We start from the raw sequence: 24632 nt of genomic DNA, 5'->3' as shown, positions 1-24632 counted from the left end.
TGAAGTCACTTTTATGCCCCTTGTATTGATTCCCTCACTCCTCCCTTTGTCCTCTGAATAGTAATACATCCGCACAGCGCAAGCCCTGCTCTCTTCACTTCGCTCTGAGTTTAAGCAACCTCTCCTCAAAGCTGCAACCTCAAAGGTTGGAGTCTCCATTTGCTCCCCCTAACCATGGCAAGCAGCTAACACAGATACCTCAAAGTCACACAGGCACAGCAGGAAGATGGCTGGGGTGCCGGGGAACCAAGTTTAAAAAATCTGAATTGCAGAAAAATGTAAATGAATATGATATATATAATATAAACATTCTTTCCTCACCATACACTTGATGTTATGAAACGTGTTTATTAATGTATGTCCCCTACTGAATGTTTCTCACGAACACGTCTAAATGAGCTGCAATCGATAAACTGTTTCTCTCTGTAGTTTTAAAGAACGTAAAAACGGCTCATGACTGTGGGAATTGAATAAATCTCCTGGACCTGTAATTGTCATTTGAGTTTAACCCACTCCTCTTATCAAGAGTTCAAAGGACAAATCCAATCAGAGCTTCCAGTCCCAGCTTGCTGGCTTTCAAACTCTGATCAATTTGCAGCCTCAAACAGGTGGCCTTCCTAACCTGCAGATATGGAAATCTGCGTATAAAAAGAAGTATAAGGAGAAACTTGTGGTCTTGGAAGTACACTGGCTTTCGTTGCCCATTTCCACTAACCAGCTTCCTTCTACCCACGGAAGAATCATTTACTCAGTTCAATAAACACCACTTGGCCAGGAGCTCTTCTTTTGCCTCATTTGTATCCCTGCACCTTCTGCACTTTTAGGACGACCAGGCTAAGGGGCTGCTGGAGACCACAGTCATCCCTGCTCCCCAGTCATCTAAATGCTGAGAAATGGCTCTGACTGACACTGTCCAGAACTCTCCGCCTTCAAGATGCATTCTGAATTAGGAAGTGAAGCCATGCTGCCTTCACAGATGCAAGTAGAATTACCGTACCCTTGAGTTAGGACACGGAGTAAAAACAAGAATGCACCTACTATGAAAACGTTTAGCTACAGGCCATGGTAGAGATAGGTAGGTTTAATTTTGGAAATGTTCTTGCTATTTTAAAAAGCAATGGTAGGTTTATGAGCCTGAACAGAAGACAGGGCAGACAGAAGACAGACCACAGACAGACAGCAACCTTACTTACTTACTTACTTACTTACTTACTTGTCCCTGTTGTTGGTTTTTGAGTTGGTTTGGGTTGGGTTGGGTTGGGTTGGATTTTTCCCCCCTCAGGTCTGGGCTATCTTTTTATGAATCAGAAATATTTGATTTCCCATTGTGTATCACTGTGGACACTTAAGGTTGTTTTTTTTTTTTCTTTTTCCCAGTGAAGCTTTATTTTATTTGTAGTGTTTTGTTTTAGAATGAAGATACAGGTTTTATTTGAAGACAAATGTGACTAATGAGCTCCTTCTGGTCTACCCACAGGACATCTGTCTGCTGTTAGTTTGTCAAATGTAGCACCAAAAGAAAAAGGTGGACATAAGAGAAAAGAAGCTCCCTTACTTTCCCTATACCCTGTGACAATCCAGAAATAAAAGGCTACATAAATGTTCTCCTGGAGCTATCCTCACTACCAGAAAGCTTTGATTTGTAAATCTTTAGACCTGGAAATACTTGAAGTGCCTTGAGCCACCTTCCCTAGTTAAAGCCAATAGTCCATTAGTATTTGGAAGCCAAGCAGTAAGTCTTTGCAAGGAGACCTTCCATTTCTATCCGCCTTTTACAGCTGAAAGTGCGTATTCTGCGTAAAGAACGTGACTTGAGCCTAGCACTCTACTCAGAGATACACAAGTGCCGGAGGCATTTTTATTGCAGTGACTTGATGTTAGGGTCTTTAAACACTAATTGACTATCTGGTTTTATTTAAGAAAGTTGTAATATTTAAAGTATCCCCAAGCCCCAAAATTCATTGCTAAATTGAGCAAGATCCCTGTGCTTTTCATGGTCCACTGATAGGTCACAACATAGTGCAGCATATAGACTATGATTCCTAGGACCGGTTCCCTCTCGGGACTGTGGTAAGCCCTGGGTGGAAGAGTGAGTGCCACAGCTCTCCCACGTAAGGGACAGCCACAACTAACACTTCATTCCACACTCTTGCCCAGTCACAGACATAAGACAGACAACTGCACTCAATTAAAATTTCATGCAACAATGTTTGCCCTCTAGAAGGAGCACAGTTAGGCTATTTTTACTTTTTTTGCGATATTCTTTTCTAGTACTTTCCCCACTGAAATGAGTGCAGCATTGACAAAAAGTAATTCACAGGGAATCTGAAGCTACCAAGCTGAGGGCCATAAAGCAGTAGACTAGTGCTAGACTCAAAGAAACAAAAATGTACCATTAATTTTTTTTTTAAGTGGGACTGGAGAGATGGCTCAGCGGTTAAGATCACTGACTGCTCTTCCAGAGGTCCTGAGTTCAATTCCCAGCAACCACATGGTGACTCAGAACCATCCGTAATGGGATCCGGTGCCCTCTTCTGGTGTGTCTGAAGACAGTTGCAATGTACTCATCAAATAAAAAAAAATAAAATAAAATCTTTAAAAACATTTTTTAAGTTTATATTAGCAGACCCAAAGCATAAAAAAGGGATGGAATATTTGATCTCAGAATGACGGTCTAGACAGAAAACACCAGCCAAGTGATACATAGTCCAGTAGCCCTATTCTCAGATTCAAATGACATCTGGAAACATGCCTGAAACTGTCAGGTCATGGTGCCTCAGTAAATAAGTAGCCAAACCGTGAGAAATGAATTACAGGGCTTTATTAGGTCCTACTGACTAGAACAAGCGTTGAGATTCAAAGTCACACAGATTAGAGGTTGACTGTTGAAATCATCTGCTCTAAAATGGGTCAACCTGGTTAATGTAATCATGAGATTAACAGAAGGAGGGGGGTTCCCTTTAATGCTTGTGGCCAGTTGGCAGCCTGACCAATCGCAATCTGTCTAGCAGGGGCATGTGGGCAAGTACGCTTAGCTAATTCAGCCACCATTCTAGATAGCAATTAGTTGTTACAGCGTTGAGGGTAATGATGAAAGCCTGAATGTAAGGTGGACTGATCTCAGGCTATACAGAAGAAAGTGATTTTTAACGATAAATCCCTAAGAGTTTATATTAACAAATGTCTTCTTACACCGACAGTAAGTGCAAAGATCAAAGGTCCCAGGTGATGCAGGGCCCCACATTAATTTTGAGTAATACTCGTCACTTCTCTTTTCCTTTTTCATTTCCTAGAAGACCGAGTTAAAATGTCAAAATTTTTTCCCTATGAAATCAAGCTTAAAAGTTGTATAATTCATAACTGGGGCTACAGCTCAGGTGGGTAATACGGTACTTGTCCAGCATGTAGGAGGACCTGAGGTTGAGTCCCCAAAGGAAGAGTTAGAGAAAGGACTAAGGAGCTGAAGGGGTTTGCGACCCCATTGGAAGAATAACAATATCAACCAACCAGACCCCCCCCCCAGAGCTCCCAGGGACTAAACTACCAATCAAAGAGTACACATGGAGCAACCCATGGCTCCATCCACATATGTAGCAGAGGATATCCTTGTTGGGCAACAGAGGGAGAAGCCCTTGGTCTGGTCAAGTCTGGATCCCACAGTGTAGGAGAAATCATGAAGGCAGTGAGGTGGGAGTGGGTGGGTGGGTGGGTGGGTGGGAGGGTGGGTGGATGGGGGAAGCATCATCATGGAGGCAGGGGGTGGGGGCATGGGATAGGGAGTTTCTGGAGGGGAAACCAGGAAGGGGGATAACATTTTAAATGCAGACAAAGAAAATATCCAATTTTAAAAAAATGAAAAAATAATTTCACATTGTCCCCCCCAAAAAAAATTTTTTTTAAAGACATGCAAGTTAGAATGATGTTCCCAAGTTCTGGACATTATACTTAAAGGAAGAATTTTTTTTAAATACCAGTGAAAAGGTAACTATATAAAACCTAGAGAAACCATACATTAAAAAGCTCAGTTTAACCACCCCCCCCAAAGCCCCAATTAGTTGGAAACATGAGTGAATACACAGATGTCCTTCACCTTAATGATGACATCATACTTCCCATTGTAACTGGAAAATAATATAAAGCAAAATTGCATGTGAAATGCCCAAGTTGTAAAGAATCTCAGCCTGGCTCACATACCCTTGTGGTGACGCCCCTCAAGGTTCCTTGCTGCAAGCTCTAAGTGCCCACCATTGTGGGAATATGGGCTCAGTAAAAGTTCCAAACTCAAGGCTTGGTACCTACCACATCTGGGCCCATTTCACACCATTCTAAAGCGAAAGCAACATCTTTAAAAACAGCCACATGTATCAGCCATGCCACATTGTTGTTACTTTGTTGTTGTTGCTGTTGTTGCCTCAAGACAGGGTCTTACTATGTAGTTCTCCTGTCCTTAAACTCACTATGTAGACCAGGCTGGCCTGAAACTCAAAGAAATTCATTCACCTGCCTCTGCCTCTCAAGTGCTGAGATTAAAGGCGTGAGCCAGCCACTGTAACTGGATTAAGAAATATTTTCTAATGAAGGCTAAAATAAAGCATTACACAGAGCCCAACCAGCACATGAGCAGCGTGTGATTTTAATTACTGTGGTGTTCATACTACGGGGACATGAACTATCCTCCTCTTACAGAGCACAACCTGTGCATTAAAACAACATCTCACTGTTGCATCAGTGGACATTAATGAACTTCAAAACGCAAATAATCGCATTACTTGAGCTAATAAAAATAGAACTGTGAAATGACTGATCCAGGAGAAAACCTAGGTAAGGTGTGTCTATAATCCCAGTACTCAGGAAACTGAGGCAGGAGGATTGCTAGTCCTAAAGTGGTGTGGGTCCCATAAGGAGACAGAAAAAAGAGAAGGGTGAAAACGTTTGTGGGAAATAATGACAGAAAATCATCAAATCAAATGCTCAGATATAGCCTTGAGCTGAGAAAGGTGGAGCTAGAGAGACAGTTCAGCATTTAAGACCAGGCTGCTCTCCAAGAGAACCATAATCTGACAGCCAGTCCCCACACTGTGGCCACTACCACATCTAACTCCAATCCCAGAGGCAGTGCCCCCTTCTGGCCTCTGGCACAGTCAGGTACATAGGTGGTGCACACACACCCATGCGGGCAAAACACCCATACACATATAGTTTTTTTAAATCTCTGAACCTATGCTTTGTAAGCTTCATTTTCAACTACAGACGTTACAGCTGTGAACGCTTTCATATTATATCCTTTAAAAAAAAAGGAATGTAATGTACAGCAAAATTGGGTGTAAATCCACTTATATTTATTACCATGTTTTTTCTTTGTGTGTGTGTGTGTGTGTGTGTGTGTGTGTGTGTGTGTGTGAAGATTTATTTATATGTGAGTCACTGCAGCTGTCTTCAGACACCCAGAAGAGGGCATCAGACCCATTACAGATGGTTGTGAGCCACCATGTGGTTGCTGGGAATTGAACTCAGGACCTCTGGAAGGGCAGCCAGTGCTCTTAACCGTTGAGCCATCTCTCCAGCCCCCAACATGTTCATTCTTAAAAAGATTTTTGGGGAACCTGGAATATAGGATACTTTCGTGAGCCGCATAAATGTTTTAGTATAATAATTTTAAGGCTATGATATTTCAGGCTTTTCATCTGAGCATTTCTGTATTTATTTACTGTGTGTGTGTGTGTGTGTGTGTGTGTGTGTGTGTGTGTGTGTGTGTAAGTCATAGAGATAGGTGCCATTGCCTTTGCCCCCAAGCCATCTCACCAGCCCTTTAACCGTGGTCCTCAACCTTCCTAAGGCTGCAGCCCTTTAATACAGTCCCTCCTGCTGTGGCGACCCCCAACCATAAAACTATTTTTATTGCTATTCCATAACTGCGATTTTGCTATTGTTATGAATCGTAATGTAAATATCTGAGGAGACCCCTGTGAAAGGCCATTTGATTCTCAACGGGATCATGACCCACAGGTTGAGAAACACTTGCAAAAAAGGTTTGGTTTCTTAAATTGCCTGCTACTGTGTAATCTTCTGCTTTCAAAAATAGTGCTCAGTGGAAAAAAATCCACATAATTCCCTTGGTGCAAAATATTCACATAATTCCAAATGCATTTCTTCGAAGATTGCCCTTTTACGTGCCAGTAGCTGGCTTTGAATCACTAGCCCTAAAAGAGAGAAAGTTTAAAGCATCATAAAACATATATGACCACAGACAGTCATATCATTCTACGTGACAAGAGTCAAGCAGAAGACAAAAGTCCAAGGTGGATGCTCCAAAAGGCTTGGACCAGCAAGCCTGAACTCTGCACTGGGAGCTTATCTCTGACTCCTTCAACAGTCCAGAAATCACCCTCAGTGCAGGGGTCTTTTTTTTTCTTTTTCATCTTTTTTTTTCCCTCTGTGCTGCACCCACTGCCTCACATGAAAGGACCAGGTATTTAATATTTGGCACTAACCAGACTGATGGAAAAGGAACGAGAGACAAGCCCAGCCTTGCACATTTTGCTGAGTTAAGAGGCCACTTGCTCCCCGGGCCTCTCCAACTCCAGTGGGGTTCACAATCAATCATAACAATGCACAAACTCCTGCCCCGACAAGGTGTGCAAAACAAGGAATTGCTAGATACCTAGAGTGGTATCACTTGTTTTCACAAGCTAAAGGGGACATTAAGTTTGACATGCAGTCATAAGTTCAAGTCTATTGTCCCAACCTGCAAGACATAACCTTTGCATCATTACTACACTTAAAAAAAAAAATGCTTGATGTCTCCATTTGTTTTCAACCCCAGAATAAGGGACTGAAGTACATAGTTTACGTATCAAAGGAGACATGTCCTCTAGCTCCCTCAGTCCCTACTTGACATACCCTGCCCCCAACCTTGAACTTTCCAGCCCAGGGGCTGCCCTTTTCCCGGAGGGGCTCCTTCCTATAAATCTAGACATTTTGGTATTCTCTCTCTCTCTCTCTCTCTCTCTCTCTCTCTCTCTCTGTGTGTGTGTGTGTGTGTGTGTGTGTGTGTGTGTGTGTGTGTGCCCTTTCTCTCTTTCTACCCCCTCCTTCTCCCCATAGTGACGTCCTTGGCCTTGATCCTTGGGGCCAGTGAACTTGACGGAGAGCAGCTTCCCAATACTCCTGCCTTTAGTATAATCTAATCTGGCTTGGATCGCTCATTTCACTGGTGGAGAAATAACCTATGAATGGGTATGATTCCTGGCAACATGACTTGATGAGAATCTCCACCTCAAAGGAAACCTAGCTTTCAAGTTTAATCTCGAAGACAAGGTAACTAGATACTGAGTTACCAGACTGTCCCTACCTGGGCAACTTCACAGAAAGCAGCCTGGGACACGCTATAAAATCACGTGCTATTCTACGCAGCGATGGCACCTGGGGAAGTCTGTGGTATGACTGAATGAATGCTAAGACTGGACAGAGAACCTGTACCTGATTTAGCCTCTAGATTTCGAAGAGAAACAGCTGAGAGTAGTTACTGTAGTGAGCAGAAGGTTCAAGAAGGGCCAAGGCAGTGGTCCTGGCTCCTACTTCCACCCCACAGCACTGGGAGCTTCAACTGCATCTGCATTCCTGATGGGAGGGGAGGAAAGGACACTCTCCACCTTGAAGTTCCCAATCAACTATAACCGTCCTGGTTGTGGGGTGCCCCCATACCCAGAACCTGACCAGGGGGGTTTAAAGTGCACAGAGCTGGTCTTTCCATTCCACGGGTTTTTCTTCCAGCTCAGACACTTTCAGATTCAGCATCTTTTAGGTAACTCGACTCTGATTTACAGAGTGTTTGGCTTTCTAAATAAACACTAAGTTGTGACTTTGGAGCCATTTTCTTAAAAGAAAAAAAAAAAAAACCAAACTAAAACAACAACAAAAAGGAAGTGCTGGAAACTAGGTATCCCCCAAGGTTTGTTGTTGTTGTTGTTACTTTGTTTCATTTTCCTTGGTGATCTTTTCTATTTCATCTCTGACGCTGATCAAATAGTATGCCAGAAAGACAGCTAAAGGAACTTGGCTTTAAAATGAACCAACTCGGGGTTGGGGATTTAGCCCAGTGGTAGAGCGCTTGCCTAGGAAGCGCAAGGCCCTGGGTTCGGTCCCCAGCTCCAAAAAAAAAAACCAAAAAAAAAAAAAAAAAAAGAACCAAAAAATAAATAAATAAATAAAATGAACCAACTCTTAACTGAAAGGGTTAATGCAGCCACATCTATAATTACTAGACCCACCAGTCAAGACACAGAGTAGCCCAACATGGTCAGTTAAATACCACAGGAACACGATTGCGTGCTGAGCATGGTGGCCCGCACCTTCAAGCCGAACACTCCGGGGGCGGATCTCTGAGTGGGAGGGTAGCCTGGACTACAGAGTCAGGACAGCCAGGGCTACACAGTGAAACCATTTGGAAAAACAAACAAAAAACATAAATGAATGAATGAATGAATGAATGAATGAATGAATAAATAAATCGACCGAGCATGATTTCAGTCAGATTCAAGGCTGTGGTACAAACGGTCTCTCCTGTATTAAAAAATAACAAGAGCTTTAGGTAAGGGAAAACACATGTTTTCACAAGCACCACCACGGCAAAGCGAAGCAAGTTCATTTGGAAATGGTACTGACAAAAGGTAAGACTGCCTGCCAGAAACCACCACCTGAGTAGGGCTTAAATCCATGCAGATGTTCTCTGAGGATTCCCTCTGAACGGGAGCTAACAACAGTCAGGAATTTTATCAGCCCGTACCACCCTGCACTGGCACTGGAAAAAGCTACATCCAGCAGGCACTGGCCTAAAGAAGTTAGGGAGTTTGAACATTGGAAACCTCTACAAAACCCTCAAAAATAAAATCCGAAATCTAAGAACCCACAGGCAGACAGATGTTCTAAATGTAAGCGGTGTGCATCTGTTTAACAGACACGCTGAGCGCAAAGGAAGACACAGCCATAGACCCTGTCCACTCTGTAAGGCCACGGAAATGGACAGGCCTGCTCTCCTCTTTGATGCGTATATTCAGTTCCCTCATTTCTGAGCCTGCATGATGACCCTATACAAGACATGAGCTTCACTGGCACAGACAGTGGTTTGAGGCAGCACAGAAAACCCTCAGCTTCCTAGGCAATTCCCTAATACAGCATATTCCCAATATTGACTTGTCAGAGTTTGATTGCGATTAGGTTTCCAGAGTTTAGTCATTTACTGTGTGTCTCAGGTTTCCCACAGTGCCTGGCTTACTTAAGACACTGCAAATGCACCTTCCAAGGTCTTAGAAAGTACCCTAAAATCTAACGTTTCTCTGAAATCCCATCTGGTCACTCGCCATCACTTTTACTCCTCTGTTTTGAAGTATTTCTTTGAAGTGTGTTTGTTAATTTTCCCGATCATTCATCCTAGGACTCTGATTCTGAGGCTGGGGTGATGACTCAGCAGTTAAGAGCACCTGTGCTTTTCCAGAGGACCCACGACCACTTACAATTCTAGCTCTAGGGGGATCCAGCACCCTCTTCCTACCTCCACAGGCATCTACCCACACACAAAGATGCACACATACACATATAATCAATGGTTTGTTAATTGTTCTCAGTTCTCGGTCCCCAGAAGTATAAATTTGTCTGTTTTCATAAAGGTGGAGTTAAGAGTTATGGTTCTTACAGAGCTCTCTGTACTGAGCAGCACATCGCCTCGATGTTGGGTTTAGTTCAGGTCACCCACTCTGCTGCTTATTTAAAAGTTTAAAAAGGAAAAAAAAAAAAAGCTGCGGCAAGAGGTTTTGAAAAAGAACAGCAAGGGATTAGTTACTCAGTAAACATGAGTTAAGTTAGTCCAGTAGTACCGAAGACAAGAGAAATAGTTAAAGAGAATAGATGTTATTAATGGGCCAGAGACGCCTTTAAGTACTTAAACTCAATGTTCCTCAAAACACATACCTGCAACAGATACCCTCATTTCCCCATTATGCAAATGAGAATATAAAGGCAAGTGCCTGAAGGAGAGATCAAGAAAATGTCACAGCCCATCTTTAAACCTACGTAGCACAGCCTGTGCACCCCTAGACTACCACCACACTGGACTGAAGTCAGTGTTAGCATGTTTGCCTCATTAAGAAATCGACACATGGTATTGGTGACTTAGTTAAAAAGGACTGGTTTTCTATGTTTGTATTTTTTTTTTCTGTTCATGTCTACGTAATTTGGAAGTTTGGGTTTGGCTTTAGAAAACATTTACCCATCACTAAAATAGCAGATCACAGGGGTCTCACTAAAGAAAGAAATTCCAGGGTCTCTATTTCCCGTTAAAAACAATGCGTGTTTGAATATGAATACCATACCAGGGTGAATGTCCTCTGTTTCCAGGATACAGATGCTAGCTGGGGAGTTAGGGGATAGAGGATGTCCTCAGCCTGCCTTCATTCCTGGGTGACAGGAATGAAAGGCAAAGCAGAAGAAGCCTCTAGGGCTCCTGGGACTCCAGGTTACAAAAGCCATAGATAACAACAGATACAAACCCAGCCAAGAACCAGGAACTCTGCCTGTGAATGCTTACTTAGGATGCAAATGTGTCATTGTGTACACTGTGGTTAAAGACCCTTTCCTGTTCCTCCCTCCCACAGGAGAGTCCATACCTGCCATCCTCTAGAAAACAAAGGTGCTCTCTTGTCCAAGAACTTTGTTAGACTTTCGGGTTACTCAACTTTGGGGAATTTCCACTCGGTGGAATTTTACGATCACGATGGCGCGGTTCTCCTTCTGCACTCTTTTGCTTTTGGCAGGGAAGGGGTTAGTCTCAAGGACAGGAGGCTCAAGGGATCTGAATTATCCTAGGCAAGTTCTGAAGTGGGCCAGCAAGTTGTGAAAGCAAAATCTGAACTCTGAGACTTGCCAAATCATGGATGTAAGGTCAGTTACAAAACTGTCTCAGGCTGCACCACGAATCGCTAGGCACAAAACTCTACAAAGATGGCCAGTCCTGTGGCAAACGTCTACTCGCTAGGCTCCAGGACAAGGCTTTGCTTACCAGCATCCTTGTGACCTGGCCTGGAACTGGCACATAACCAATGGTCACGATATAAGGAACAGAATTAGTGAAGATATCATGAGAAAAGCCAGCGTAGATGGAAAAGTCAGAGTTCTGGTCTGGGGGTTTTGTTTTGTTTGGAACACAGGGTTTCTTGTACTCCAGGCTGGCCTTGAGCTTGCTGTGTTCACAAATGACCTTAAACTCCTGATCTCCCTGCTGCCACCTTGCCAGTACTAGGACATCAAGAGTAGCCACCACACCCAGTTTCACGGGGTGTTGGGGATCAAACTCAAGACTTTGTATGCATGCTAGGCAGGTACCCTACTAAAGGCACTACAGCCTCATTCCCAGAGAGAGGATTTTCTATGTCTTCGTAACTATTCAAAAGAAAAGCAGCATACATGCAACATGTTATGCATCACCATCATCCTTAGAACATGCACTTACTCATGTTCTATAGGACTATCTTACCCAGTATTTACTGTCACAGCTAGAAAACATACAAATACTAGCAAATGAGATGGGGATTGCTACACTGGTGATGCACGACAGCAGAATTAGCCATTGTTCACAAGAACCATATAAACTCTTATTTATCATAGCACTGTCCCTGGCATTTCCATAGGCACAGCATAACTCAGACATGAATATATGTGAAGCATCCATGGTCCTCATTTCCATTCTTTAGCAGACACAGTTCCTCTGCCTCCAACAGTAATTCATATATCACCAAAGTTTACATCCCTAACAGCATTTGCATTTTATGGGCGTTTACAATTATAGGAGGATTTTCGCATACACTGCTCATCTCATCTTTAGAGATGTCTGGCTGAGTAATGAGGGAAGACATTAGAATCATTCTTCACTGGAAGATGCCCACAGTACTGTACAGAAAGGAAGGATTAAATAGAAAGGAACTGTGACTGGAGCTCAGAAAGTTACAGTCTCCCCCCTAACTACAGACCCAGTGCTCTGGGTCCAACATCAAAGGCCTTTTGCTGCTATAACTGAGGTCTCTTGCCAGCTTTCCTCTACATACATTTGTTCCTGAGATCTAAGTATGAACTGAGGTAAAGCAATAAACACAAGCACTCTGCTATCACCCAGCCAAATGGTTCCAGGAAATGTAGCAAAGCTCATCAATCCAGACCCTGTTAACACAACTCATGCTGACATACACAGAGAAAAGAAGCCATAGACAAAGTAAGAAGAAAGAAGCAGAGGACAAAGTGTGAGCATTGAAGGACTTCTCTAAACCAACAACCCAAGGAATATTAAAATAAGCCCCAGTGCCAGGGAGGACACGCAGTGAAGTCAACACACATCTGGTTTGATTGCTGTCTTCGTTTCGATATGCCAGATGCCCAGGCCAACGCATGCATTAGGGGTGATGGAAATATCTTTGCCTAAGCTGGCATAGCCATGGTCCTCAGTCAACCCAAAGCTTACGCCATTAACACCAAGATCTGCCTAAGAGGCTGGGTAGATTAGCTTCAATTGTCATTAGCTTGACACACAACCTGGTATCATCTAAAAGGAACCTCAGTGAGGAATGGTTCGTCAGGTAAGAGCACCGGCGACTACTCTTCCAGAGGCTCTGAGATCAATCCCCAGTACCCACATGGTGGCTCAAAACCAGCCAGTTCCAAGGGGCCTCTGTGGACCCTTCAAACATATGGGATACAGACATTCATTTAGGCAACCCCCTGCTCCCAAATAAAAACAAATACCAAAAGAAAAAGGTTTTAAGAATCTCAGTGAGGGCTCACCTAGATCAGGTGAACCTGGAAGCTTCTCTCTGGGACTCCATTGATTAAAATAGGTTAGGAGGGAAGACCTGACCAGTGTAGTTGGCACTATTCCCTAGACAAGAGACCCTAGATTGTATGATGCTAGAAAGTGGGAGCTGAGCCCTTCCATGTATATATGTATTTACTGTTCATGAATGTACTTCTATTCGCTACTCTGGGTTCCTGACATCTTGACCTCTGCAGCAATGGAAGACTGTGACCTGGAACTGTGAGACAAATACATCCAATCCAACTTAAGGTAGTTTTGTCAGCCGGTTTCATCGCAATGGGAAATGAAGCGAAGATACTGGGTAACTCTTTCACTGGTACATTGTTTCTCAATCTTCCTAATGTTGGGACCCTTTAATCCAGTTCTTCATGTTGTGATGACCCCCAACCAGGAAATTATCTTGTTGCTACTTTATAACTGTAATTTTGCTACTGTTTGAACTGTGACATAGATACCTGATATACAACCCCCAAAGGGGTGTCAACCCACAGCTCGAGACCTGCTGCATTAGACAACAAGTAACTAGGCATGCAGCTGCTGCTTCTTTTCATTTTATTCATTACCCACTACCTTAAATGTTTCTGATAGCATCTCTCCATAATTTCCATGGTCTACAACTATGCACCACAGTTAGGGAGCGGAAATGAGTGTATCGAAAATCATACAAATTCACCTAGACGTCACAGTTTTCAATATGAGTTTCCAAAGATTACGTAAGGAGTTAGTTTTTGTTTCACTGTATCAATTATAATTGTTTACCATAGCTTAACTCACACTTTTGTTCTTTATGAATTCTATTACACATATGCATATAGACATAAATAAGTCCTAACAGGATACCTGAAAAGCAAGCAGCTATCTAACAGTTTATTTCGTATCCACATGCTATTGTCATTTTGGATTACTGTAATCAAAGTCAAATGGTTAAAACTGTTTTACATTTTAAATTATTTTTAAAATGTTGCATACAATCAAAAATAACTATAAAAGTGCTTTTATCTATATAAATTACCAACAGGTAAAATGTTTCATTTGTTGAAACAAATGTGACTCAAATACTAACTTAGTGTGGGTTCTATACCTTTTGTGAGCCAAGGTCTCACTCTGTAGCCTTGCCTGGCCTAGAACTCACTATGTAGAACAAGCTGGCCTGGGTCTCACCTGCTGGGATTAAAAGCATGTGCCACCACACCCAGCTTTAAATAAGAAATTAGAGCTCAAGTTTCTCCAGGATAGTTCATGCTGGAAAGATTGTATCAGATGTATAAATCATTGGTTTAGTGTTGGATTTATTGAGTACAGAGACTAAAACAATAAAAATAATAAACTCCTACTTTAGAGTTTAAGGGAGAATAAAGGAAGAAAATTTCCCTAACTACAAACATCTGCTCTGTAATGCACAGAAAACTGTCAGGACATACACCGCTTCTTTCCTCCAGCCCTTCATACCACCCCAGCTAAGACTCCACAACCCCTACCCCGACTCCCACCCGGTTACCTGTTGTTGCCTCTGATTCCAAAGTCTTCACCTGTCATTCCCAACCTCCACTAACTCCTTGCTTCCTACCTACACATGTGCACATACACCTACATAGACATACACTTACACACATACACACATGGAGGGGGGTTACGTTACGTCTATTAATTGTTCAAATCTAACTTAATTCCATTACAAGTGACACAGTAGCTGCCTCTCCAGTCTACTGCATTTTTGCTAATGTGCAACTAAAGTGTCTAATCACTACATGTGTGCACAGTCACTGGACAATAAATCTTGTCTCAACCAGTTTTTCATAGGCACGATTGTGACAAGTGACTTCCCTCTCTAATCCTGTGTGTAGAATGGATACAAAAAGACTACTGTGGAGATTTAAAGACATGTAACACATTTATTCTAGGTCTTACTAGGTCATAGGCCCTCTGTAAATGGCAGATCCTAATGCTGTTGTAATTACTTTCTTTTCCAACAGGTAAGAGAATAAACAAGCCTAACTACGGTTGACAAAAATAAAAGCAGACCTAGTAAATTTAGAATCAAATTAGAAAAAAACAACAATTGGTGAGTACATTCAAACTCCAAAGTTCTGGACAATGTCTGAAAACTTTAAGGTTTCCCACGTCAGTCTGTGATTTGTCTCTAATTTGATCTCCCCTTAAGCCCCAAAGTATTAAATGGATATGGAATTTATCAATCCCAACAGCTCTGTTCCTCACAGCTCAGACACTCTAGGAAGTATATTTTTATTTATGGTACCAAAAGCACAGATAATCTTGCTATCTACTGTCCCCATCTCTAGCATCTAAGATCACAGTATTACCGAAGATCAGGGGTTAATGTTCATTTACACTTCTTGCCTTTCGTCACTCACTGCTATAACCATGTCCTTGCGCCAAGATTTTTCCAAATCACTAGTGAACAGCAAAAACAAATATAGCAGTTGTGATTTAATCAGAGACTTCACTGTTGAAACAGCTAGCAAAAGTAGACACACTTAGAATAGTAAGCGGAGAGGGAAAAAAGAACACCACACAAATTCATTAATAAAGAGGCAATTAGGTCTTCTGGGGAAATTCATTTTGTAAAAGAATGCTAAGCCAAGCTATGAAATGCAAGGAAACTGTGTTTTGACATGAATAGTGTACACTGTGTCTTACATCATAATTTTTCTCTTGAGAAAACTGACAAGAATCCCTGTTCTTAAGTATGAGCAGAAAAGACGGTATAAAGAATCCCTGTGAAATGTAATACAGTCTACCTACTAACTTCCATTCATGAAATCTGAGCGGCCTACAAAGGCAATCCTTATTACAGATCTTGGAAGGAAGAGAGACCAGTAAAGCAAGAGGTTACTGGTGCTAAAGTCAGAGGGAATACTATTTCCTGTACCAACATCAAATCAAGCAAAAGAAGTTTACACGTAGCATTTCTGGTCCCTTAGGAGGTCTGTGCACCTATAAATATTCTTTTGAGTAAGCACCAACAAGTAAGACTATTTAGCTTCCTCTTTGTCTTCTTATTTAAAAAAAATTGTTTTCAAACCTGAGAGTGCATTAAAAGAAAGAAAATTTATAAAGTCTCAACTGTGCGGATGTGTCCAGGATGCTAGATTGTTATCAAGTAAATGTAAATAGTAACTATACATTTTGGGATAGACAGATGGCTTAGTAGTTTAGACCGCTTGTTTCTCAGAGGACCTGGGTTCGATTCCTAGCACCCACATAACAGCTCACAACTGTCCATACCTCAAGTTCCAGGGGATCTGATGTCCTCGTCTAACTTCCACAGGAACCAAGCAACGCATGCTACATGGATATACATGCAAAAGAAACACTCATACAGATAAATAAAAATAATAAATTCTTTTTTTAATCTATAAGGAAGAATTATAAACCCAGTGAAATTTAGTTTATGTCATAATTTAACCCTTGCACAAAACTCTTACAATTCTATAATAAAGGACATGTGGCAATCTTTTGGGGCTCACTTCTGTTTGTTCTAATGCAGTGTTTCCCACAATTAAAGGAGTCAAGCAAATCAGCTGACTGAAACTGAATTCGAATTCAGTGTGTGTAGGGCTGGGTCTGATCACAGATCATGGTCCTACATCACGCTAAAGCTGCTGCTCTTCCACGAACCAACCAAAAGTTAGCATACCTTTCAGTAGAGGAACACAAGGACCCAAAAGCGATCAATCATGATATTTTGGCCCTCATAAGGCTTCTTCCCTGCCCTTGCCTTTGCTGCCAAATCACACCAAAGAGCTATGACCGGACTCCAGGTTCAGCAGCTGCTAGACCAGCCCGCTGCCCAACTAAAATTAGAATAATGTATATGGCCACGCCAGGAGCCGCCTTGGACAGGGAGAGCCTGGACAGTTGCTGCAGGAGCAGGATGCACTGGGAAAGCTGAACATGCAGAGGCCAATCTGGGAAGTTTCCTGTGCGCCTCTTAAGAAGTGTATTGTACAACGAGACAGGGTACTGAAACGAAACAAGTATTTCACTTCCTACCAAATTCAGTTTCTCGGTCTATGAAATAGAAAGAAAAAAGAAAAAGAATACTAAAACACGCCCGGTAGTCTTTCCAAGAATCTAAGTAGGCACTTTCTATGCCATCGTTCTGACTAAGCTTCTTCCAGCATGAGCCTTTAGCAATTAAGTTCACACTATCATTAAGATAGACGTACTTAAGGCTTTCAGCTCACTCAACTAAAGAGCTGCAAACTATAATTCAACCAGAAGCCTTTCCTTTGGCTTCGTTCCTGACCCCTACTCAATGATGCCTGTAGAAGACCAGGCCAGCATCGCCCAGCTCGACACTTTTTCTATACACGGAGCTCCGCAGTCCCCTAAGAGGAGACATGAATTACTTCACTTAAGACTACTTACTTTGCACCTAAAACAGTTGTAAATGACAAAATACGCCACTAATAATTTTCCTGGGTTATCAACAGACAGCAGCATGCCAAAAAAAAAAAAAAAGCTCTAAACCAGTGTTAAGTGGGGTAATGGCAGTGTTCCACAGGAGTGTCAATACAGTCCCTGCTTCCTCTGCCCCAGTGTTTTCCCAGAACGTCAACAACCTGAAGCATATAAAAGTTGAGGTTTCAGACTAGGAAAACTGAGTTTTCATTGACATGACTTACTGAGGCATTAACCACAAATCAAAAGGTTTTCTTAAGAATTGAAGACTTTAGACAGACACGCCTATGCTATGAGAGCATAGCAGACCGTGTAGAATGTGTCTTATGAGCAGCTATGATAGTTTAAGGGTATTTCCATCTGTCATGTTTGTACCAAGTGGAGTCTGACGTTGGCACAGTTTCTCCCTTAGACTTCATACCATAAACACCCAAATGTAGCAACTTCCAAAAAGATTTCCAAAGTACTGTTGTACATGAATTATTCCACTAATCTCAAAGTAGCAGTAAGCCTGGCGCTCGCATCTTCTACCTCCTCTTACAAAAAGGACCTCGAAGTCTCTCATGTATCAGAAACACTCTGTGCAATTAAAAAAAAATTATTCAATGGCTATGCAAGCTTGTTTGGGCTTCAAATGAAATAAAAAAAACAGTAGTCTGATTGATGTATTATTCATTAGCTTGTAATCAAATACCATTTTAAGATATATGGTGACTTGATATGCTTTGTATAATTCTTCAGTAGCTATGACAAGCAGCATGGATTCTGATGAAAAAAACAAGTCATGTTCAAAAGCAATTACAACCTTTTAAAGCAGAGAAACACCATTTGATAAAGGGACGCAGAGCAGCCACACATGACCAGCAGGGAGAGTCTGAGGGGAATGCACACAGGGAGATTTTTACATTCATAGAATAAGAAATGAATCTGTTTGGACAAAGGCAAAGGCTGGCTCCGATAAACAACTCAGAAAATAGGAATCTTTTCCCTCTTCTGAAAATTGAATAAATGATCTCATACAAGTATGGACATACACACACACACACACACGCACACATACACACACACACATACACACACACACATACACACACACACATACACACACACACATACACACACACATACACATACACACACACATACACACACATAACACACACACACATACACACACATACACCTACACAGACATACACACACACACTCATACATGCACACATACACACAAGCACACATGTGGGCACACACACACAAGCACATGTGTGGACACACACATACATACACACATACACACACACAGACACACACACACACACACACACACACACACACACACATAACACACACATACACACACACACACACACACACACACACACACACACACACACACACACACACACACACACACACACACACACACACACACACACACACACACACACACACACACACACACACACACACACACACACACACACACACACACACACACACACACACACAGACACACACATACACACACACATACACACACATACACACACATACACACATACACACACATACACACATACACACACATACACACATACACATACACACACACACATACACATACACACACATACACACACATATATACATATAAATACACATATGAACACATACACACACATACACATACATATACACACACGCATACATATACACACACACAAAAACAAACACACACATAAACATACACACATATATACATATAAATACACATATGAACACATACACGCACACAAAAACATAAACACACACATAAACATACACACATATATACATATAAATACACATATGAACACATACACACACACACACATACACAGAGAGACAGCGCATTTTGTCTGTAAACTGTTTTGCTATGTCCTGCTTTCGGCCTTCAGCAGTTCCCTGTCCTCCCCTCCATGAAGAGCAAGACTAGGAAACAGAATCTGGGCAGCTTCACATTCAGCATGACCTGCTCTGTCTAAACACTGTCTCGGGAGCGACCAGTCAGAGGCCGTTGACAAACATTAGTGGGAGCCAAGACACTTTCTCTACCTGGAACTTCAGCATGCAAACAATATTGAAGGATATGAAAACCCATCAACGCTGGACATAGGAGCATGTCTCACGTGTGAGGGAGGTGCTCAGATGTGGGTAGCACACTGGTCATATGTCTGTCTGGCATTTAAGAACATATGTAAGGCAGAACCTAAAGGTATTAGATGAAAACAAAAAGCTTCTGATTTCCGAATATGCGTGTGGGGCTTGGTGGCGAGCAGCGAGGTGTGGGAGGAGTGCACAAGAGGGACAGAGGAGCAGAGGGGTTGGTTTATTGACTTATTTTTCAGATTCACATTCATGAACACAAAGAGGAGAGCTGTCAGCCACACACACGCCAGTGACCAAACAGCAGCCAAACCTGCCTCTTCCCGTCGGGGCAGGCCAGACACAAAATGACATCTCGCAAGCTAGGAAATTCAGATAGAAGGGAACCAGTGAGAGAGAGAGAAACAGACCTGGAATTGTCCTTATCATTACTAGGAAGTACAGTTTGGAATTTTAATGTATTTAGACACTGAAGGGTGCCAGTCAATCAAAACTAGAGAAAGAAAACCGTAAGTCTTAACACGGGCTGGCTCCGAGTAGACAGTAAGAATAAGAGAAAATTAATTTTGCGCTAGAGACAAGGAGGCAGACACAAGGCAAGTGGTTCGACTCAGGTGAGTTGTAAGGTCCTCAGGGATGGGCATGATATGCCAAGACCCCATCCAAGGTAGGAGCTTCCGCAGCTTTCTCAGGCTGACTTCATACAACACAATAGTCCCTCTCTAGGCCATTGATAAGACTGCATCCAAAGGCACATGCGATTCTCTGCACTGAGAAAATGCTGAACCAGGAGCTCAGCCAATTACTTTAAAATAACAAGATCTCCCAAGCATTTTTTCCTGCAGTTAGGATACCAGGAATACTAACAGTGACTCTCGCATAAGTGTAATTTTTGAAAGATTTGCATAGCTAAGCTAAAAAGCGATCAAAGATGACTTCTGTCATAAACTCATGGTCAGAATCAATTGGGATGAAAATATATAACTGTGGAACAACTCTCTCTCTCTCTCTCTCTCACACACACACACACACACACACACACACACACACACCTTGCTAAACAGCCTATCCTGGCTGAGAAGAGAGTTCTAAGAGTCTAAAAGCCATAAACGCTGAAACTCTGGCACTCGGCTACCTTAATTTATGATGATTACACCCCAGATAGCCTCACATGCTCTACAGTTGACAGTACACATAAATGACTTCACTTGATCTTCATAAAAACTATGTGGAAAGGTCAGGACAGGTGTTATTATCCCCATTTTATAGATGAGAAAGCTGAGTTTCCAAGTGCTACTGGTTTTGTGGGGTTCGAGTTCCACCATAAGCTTCCTTCCACGGCGATACCAACAGTAACAGCTACAGAGCCTCGTAAATAGACCGTAGTAGCAGACTGGTTTCCCACACTCCAGTCTTCCTGGATAGCATATAGGTACAAGTATCATTTTCAGAGACTCGAGTGAAAGGTGAAAAGTATAGATAGAGTCTTGGCTTTAAAGATGTTTACTCTAGAGCACTTTTACACTTTAACTGTAGACAAAAAAAAGAAGGAGAAGGTTGCAAACTGAAAGTGTTAGATGTGTGATTGAGACACACAGGGATCCAATGTATATATGACATATATACATTTCCAACTACACTATCCTCCCAAATGTGTTGGTACACCTCCTACGTTAACAGTCACACGGTACTGTTGGAAAGTGGTGAGCCTACCTTGGTGATCATATTCTAAAACACATATTTAGTTGAATGAAGTACTTGAAAAAAATCTAGAAAATGTCTCTCTAGCTCTTTAAAGCATGCTCATTTAAATTTCTCCAAAATTTCCTCATTTAAAATAGAATATCAGGGGAAAAAGGCAAGAAAAAAAAAAACACTTCCAATCTCTAATTCATCCCCAGTCAACGTTTTTTTTTTTAACAAATATGCCATAGAGTTTTATGACATTACAATACCAAATGATTTATGACAACCAGGAAAAAAAAAAAAAGTCTAGAAAACCAACTTTTTTTTTTTTTGTTCTTTTTTTCGTCTAACAAAAAATCCCAACCAATCTCTGGAGAAAGACAGAAAGGTGCGCAATCTGACTTTAAGCTCGAGAGATAAACGACAAACATATATCCTGAAAAGCAGGAGGATGAGAGCCAGTTCTGTGGGGGCTGCATTCATTATAAACTCTCAGAAACACATCTGTACCCTGTGATGAGGCACTCTCGGTACACGGTAATTAAATGATAGATATCACTTTAAAAGAGAAAAGTTTCTCCTATGTTCAAAATATATCCATCAGCTGTTAAGACATCACTAGTCGCCGGTCCCAAATACATGTGTTTAATCATGCAACTGGTAAAGTTCAATTAACAAATAACATGCCTTCTCAAGCTAGGCTCTCCGTGGAGTGACAAACGCTGTGTAGAAATCAATACTCCCTCCAACCTGCTGCATATAATGAGGTACATCAAGCATGGTTCCAATACTAACAGCATTGTAGGGCAGAGACATACTCGGTAACGCGGAAACCAGAAAATTAAATTAAGTCGTCGGAATTCATTTCAAGAAGCTGGTGCCCTCTGCACACCACCCCGATACATGGTCTTTCCTTTGCCTGCTGCCATTTCATAGTCTCTGCCTAGGAGGATACACTCAAGCCCCAGACTCCAAGGTCTAATTCCTAAAGGGGGAGGGGGAAAATAAACTAACGAAGGATTTACTCCGGAAAACACCCTGGTGAGTCTATTTCCAGGAAATCGGGCAGTCTCAACAATGCAACTGTCAAATACAAAGTAAGTTCTGTCTTCGCATCCTGCTGCTTCAGCCAGGAGCGCGGCTGTCGCGTTTCCCGTCACCCTCCGGCCACTCTGCCTTTCCATCCACACCGGGAACGTAGGCTGCAGCGGATGCGCTCGCCAGCCTTGCTGGTTGGGTAGGTTAGCCAGAAAAGTTGTAAAGCCCTTCGGAAGGCAGAGGCTAAACCTGGGAGCCCGCTCCCCAGCGTCCACCAGGTGAAACTTCAGAGCCAGCAGAGACTCAGAAGCGAGCGACCTACTGGCAGGAAACCAAAACTGGACGGGAAAAGAACCCCACACACACACCCCAACCCCCCAGTCCGAGAGACCCGGGATCCTGGGACTTCTCTGAGCGGCTTTTCTTAGAAATCAAAGGGATAGCCTGGAATATCGCAACGCGTCTCCCTCCCGGGGTTGTCCAGGCGAGCAGCGAACCTTCCCAGCCCAGGTCGCCTAGGCGGTCTCCGGGAGGTGCGGAGCCAGCTTTGAGCTTTATGGTGGCTTCGCCCCATAAACAGGGTAAGCCTTCCGGGAATGGGCGCCCAGACCTCGCTGCCCAGGACAGCTTTGAATCTATCCTCAGAGCTACATTTCCAAACGTCGTCCAGACTCCGCCAACGTTGTGTATAGGCAACATGCTCCACGCTGTGCCCTGTAATCTACCCAGGAGCAACTCTGAACCCTCGGCAGAGGAGGAAGGAGCCTCCAGGAGGCACAGGGAAGTGGTTGGACAATGGTCAGGGGAGGTTACTCCCGGGACAAAAAGCACCTGGCAGAACGACCGGCTGAGGTCGGTCCCTACGTGTCCCCACGATTCTCACAAAGACTTCCCGGGGAAATTTTAAACAGTTTGGCGACAGAGAGCCACCAGCCCGCTCAGCGAGCCACAGAATCGTGGTCCCGGGAGCCCTAAGTACTTTTCCTCCCTCACTTCCATAACTAAGGCTGTGCAGACGGCTCCCGACTCCCAGGCAATCCACAGTTCACCCAGGAAAAGCAAGGTCGCCACACGCTCCAGGCAGCACACCCTGGGTTGTCTGCGAGCCGGGCCAGCCTCGGAAACAATGGGTCAAGAACGTAAAAGTTACCTGTGCCCGGGGGCACACAGCTCTTGGCCCCGCATCCCGCCTGACGCAAACTCCCAGGACAGACCCAGCTCCAACCTGCACCCCCCACAAACCCTAAGCGGACGCCTCCTGGATCCCCGGCCCCAGCACCAGCCACCAGCCAGTCCTTTCTGCCTCTGAGTTCAAGACTGGGGACAGCCACTGGCCCAGACGACCCCCCTGACCACTCACCTGCTGAGAACTGGCCTTGGACCGACCCCAGGAGAGGCCACGGGGACAGGAGCCAGAGCGCCACAAAAGCAGGCAGCGCCGCCGCCGCCACCTCCATGGCGAGTTTGGGAGAAGTTTCAAGCAGCTTTGCAAAGAGCCTCCGGGGGAATCGCGGCGAAATCCGACAGCCAGGCGCCCGCCCGGCCTCGTGGGGGGCTCGCGGGGACGCCGCGGCCACCCGCCAGCACTTTCGTCCTCGCTCAACGTCGGCCAACTACCTCGCGGGCGAAAGCGTCTCCAGCGTCGCCCGCCAGCCGCGGCCGCCGCTCTCCATGCTCGGCAGAGCCTGCTTAGGGTAGTCCAGAGTTACTTTGCTCGGGGAGGGACGGGGGCGGAGCCTGAGGTGACGTCGCCCCGCGGGCTCCGGCAGCTTCGGAGGAATGCGGGCTCCGGTGCGCGCCACCGCTGCCGCCGCCTCCTGCCAGGGAGACGCGCGCCGGCCCGGCCACGCGCCCCGCGCCGCCTTTGTTCGCCACCTGGGCTCGGTGGCCGCGCGGCTCCCCAGCGGTGAGCGGGAAAGGGGGACGTGGCGCAGCTCCCTGCCGGATCCCCAGATTCAACTCTGAGAGGCAGGAGTGTGGGAGTGTTGTAGGCGGACTACGGAGGAGGCGCCCGAGGAGAGGCGTCCTGGGGTTCTGTCCCCCAAGGTGGCTGTCCCACCAGAGCGGCTGGTGGTAGGAAGAAAGGGGGGGGGTACATGCGACCTTTAAAACGCCTGCACTGAATTTTCACTCTTCTTTATTGATAGGATAAGGAATAAAGCTCCCCACCCTCATTGAAAACTTAGCCCTGGTTTGTTAACGAAATAAATAAAACTTGGACCAAAATAAAATGTTGGGTAAGTTTCCAGTGTGAACAGCTGGCGTGCCTCGTTTCTGGTTTTATTTGTCATTTGCAGAATATCTGAATTTACTTGCCGCCTGACTTCGCTTGTTGCTCAGGAAGCTCCCAGCCGCTCAGCCTTCTCATAGCCTGGTGGAGTCGAGTCGAGGCGGGATTGGTTTTGTTTTGATTTTCGCTGTCTTGGGAATACTATTTGAGAAATAAGTATTTAATAAAAGGAGTTTATCCCGACGATGAGCC

General features: G+C 43.8%; 1 protein-coding gene across 6 annotated transcripts in view; it reads right to left on the bottom strand.

Moving 5' to 3' along the window:
* Positions 1-24038, bottom strand: part of Ptprk (protein tyrosine phosphatase receptor type K) — a 495630-nt gene extending 471592 nt beyond the window's left edge. For all 6 annotated transcript variants that reach the window (XM_032894914.1, XM_032894915.1, XM_032894916.1 and 3 more), the window contains exon 1: positions 23511-24038. In XM_032894914.1, the coding sequence (XP_032750805.1) occupies positions 23511-23607 (97 nt within the window). In that variant the 5' untranslated portion in view covers positions 23608-24038. The remainder of the gene's footprint in view (positions 1-23510) is intronic.
* Between the last annotated feature and the right edge of the window lie 594 nt (positions 24039-24632).

The sequence above is a fragment of the Rattus rattus genome, chromosome 2 (genome assembly GCF_011064425.1).
Source record: "Rattus rattus isolate New Zealand chromosome 2, Rrattus_CSIRO_v1, whole genome shotgun sequence".
Lineage (NCBI taxonomy): Eukaryota > Metazoa > Chordata > Mammalia > Rodentia > Muridae > Rattus > Rattus rattus.
Note: the sequence above shows the minus strand (reverse complement) of the source record. Positions and strands in the feature narration are given on the sequence as shown.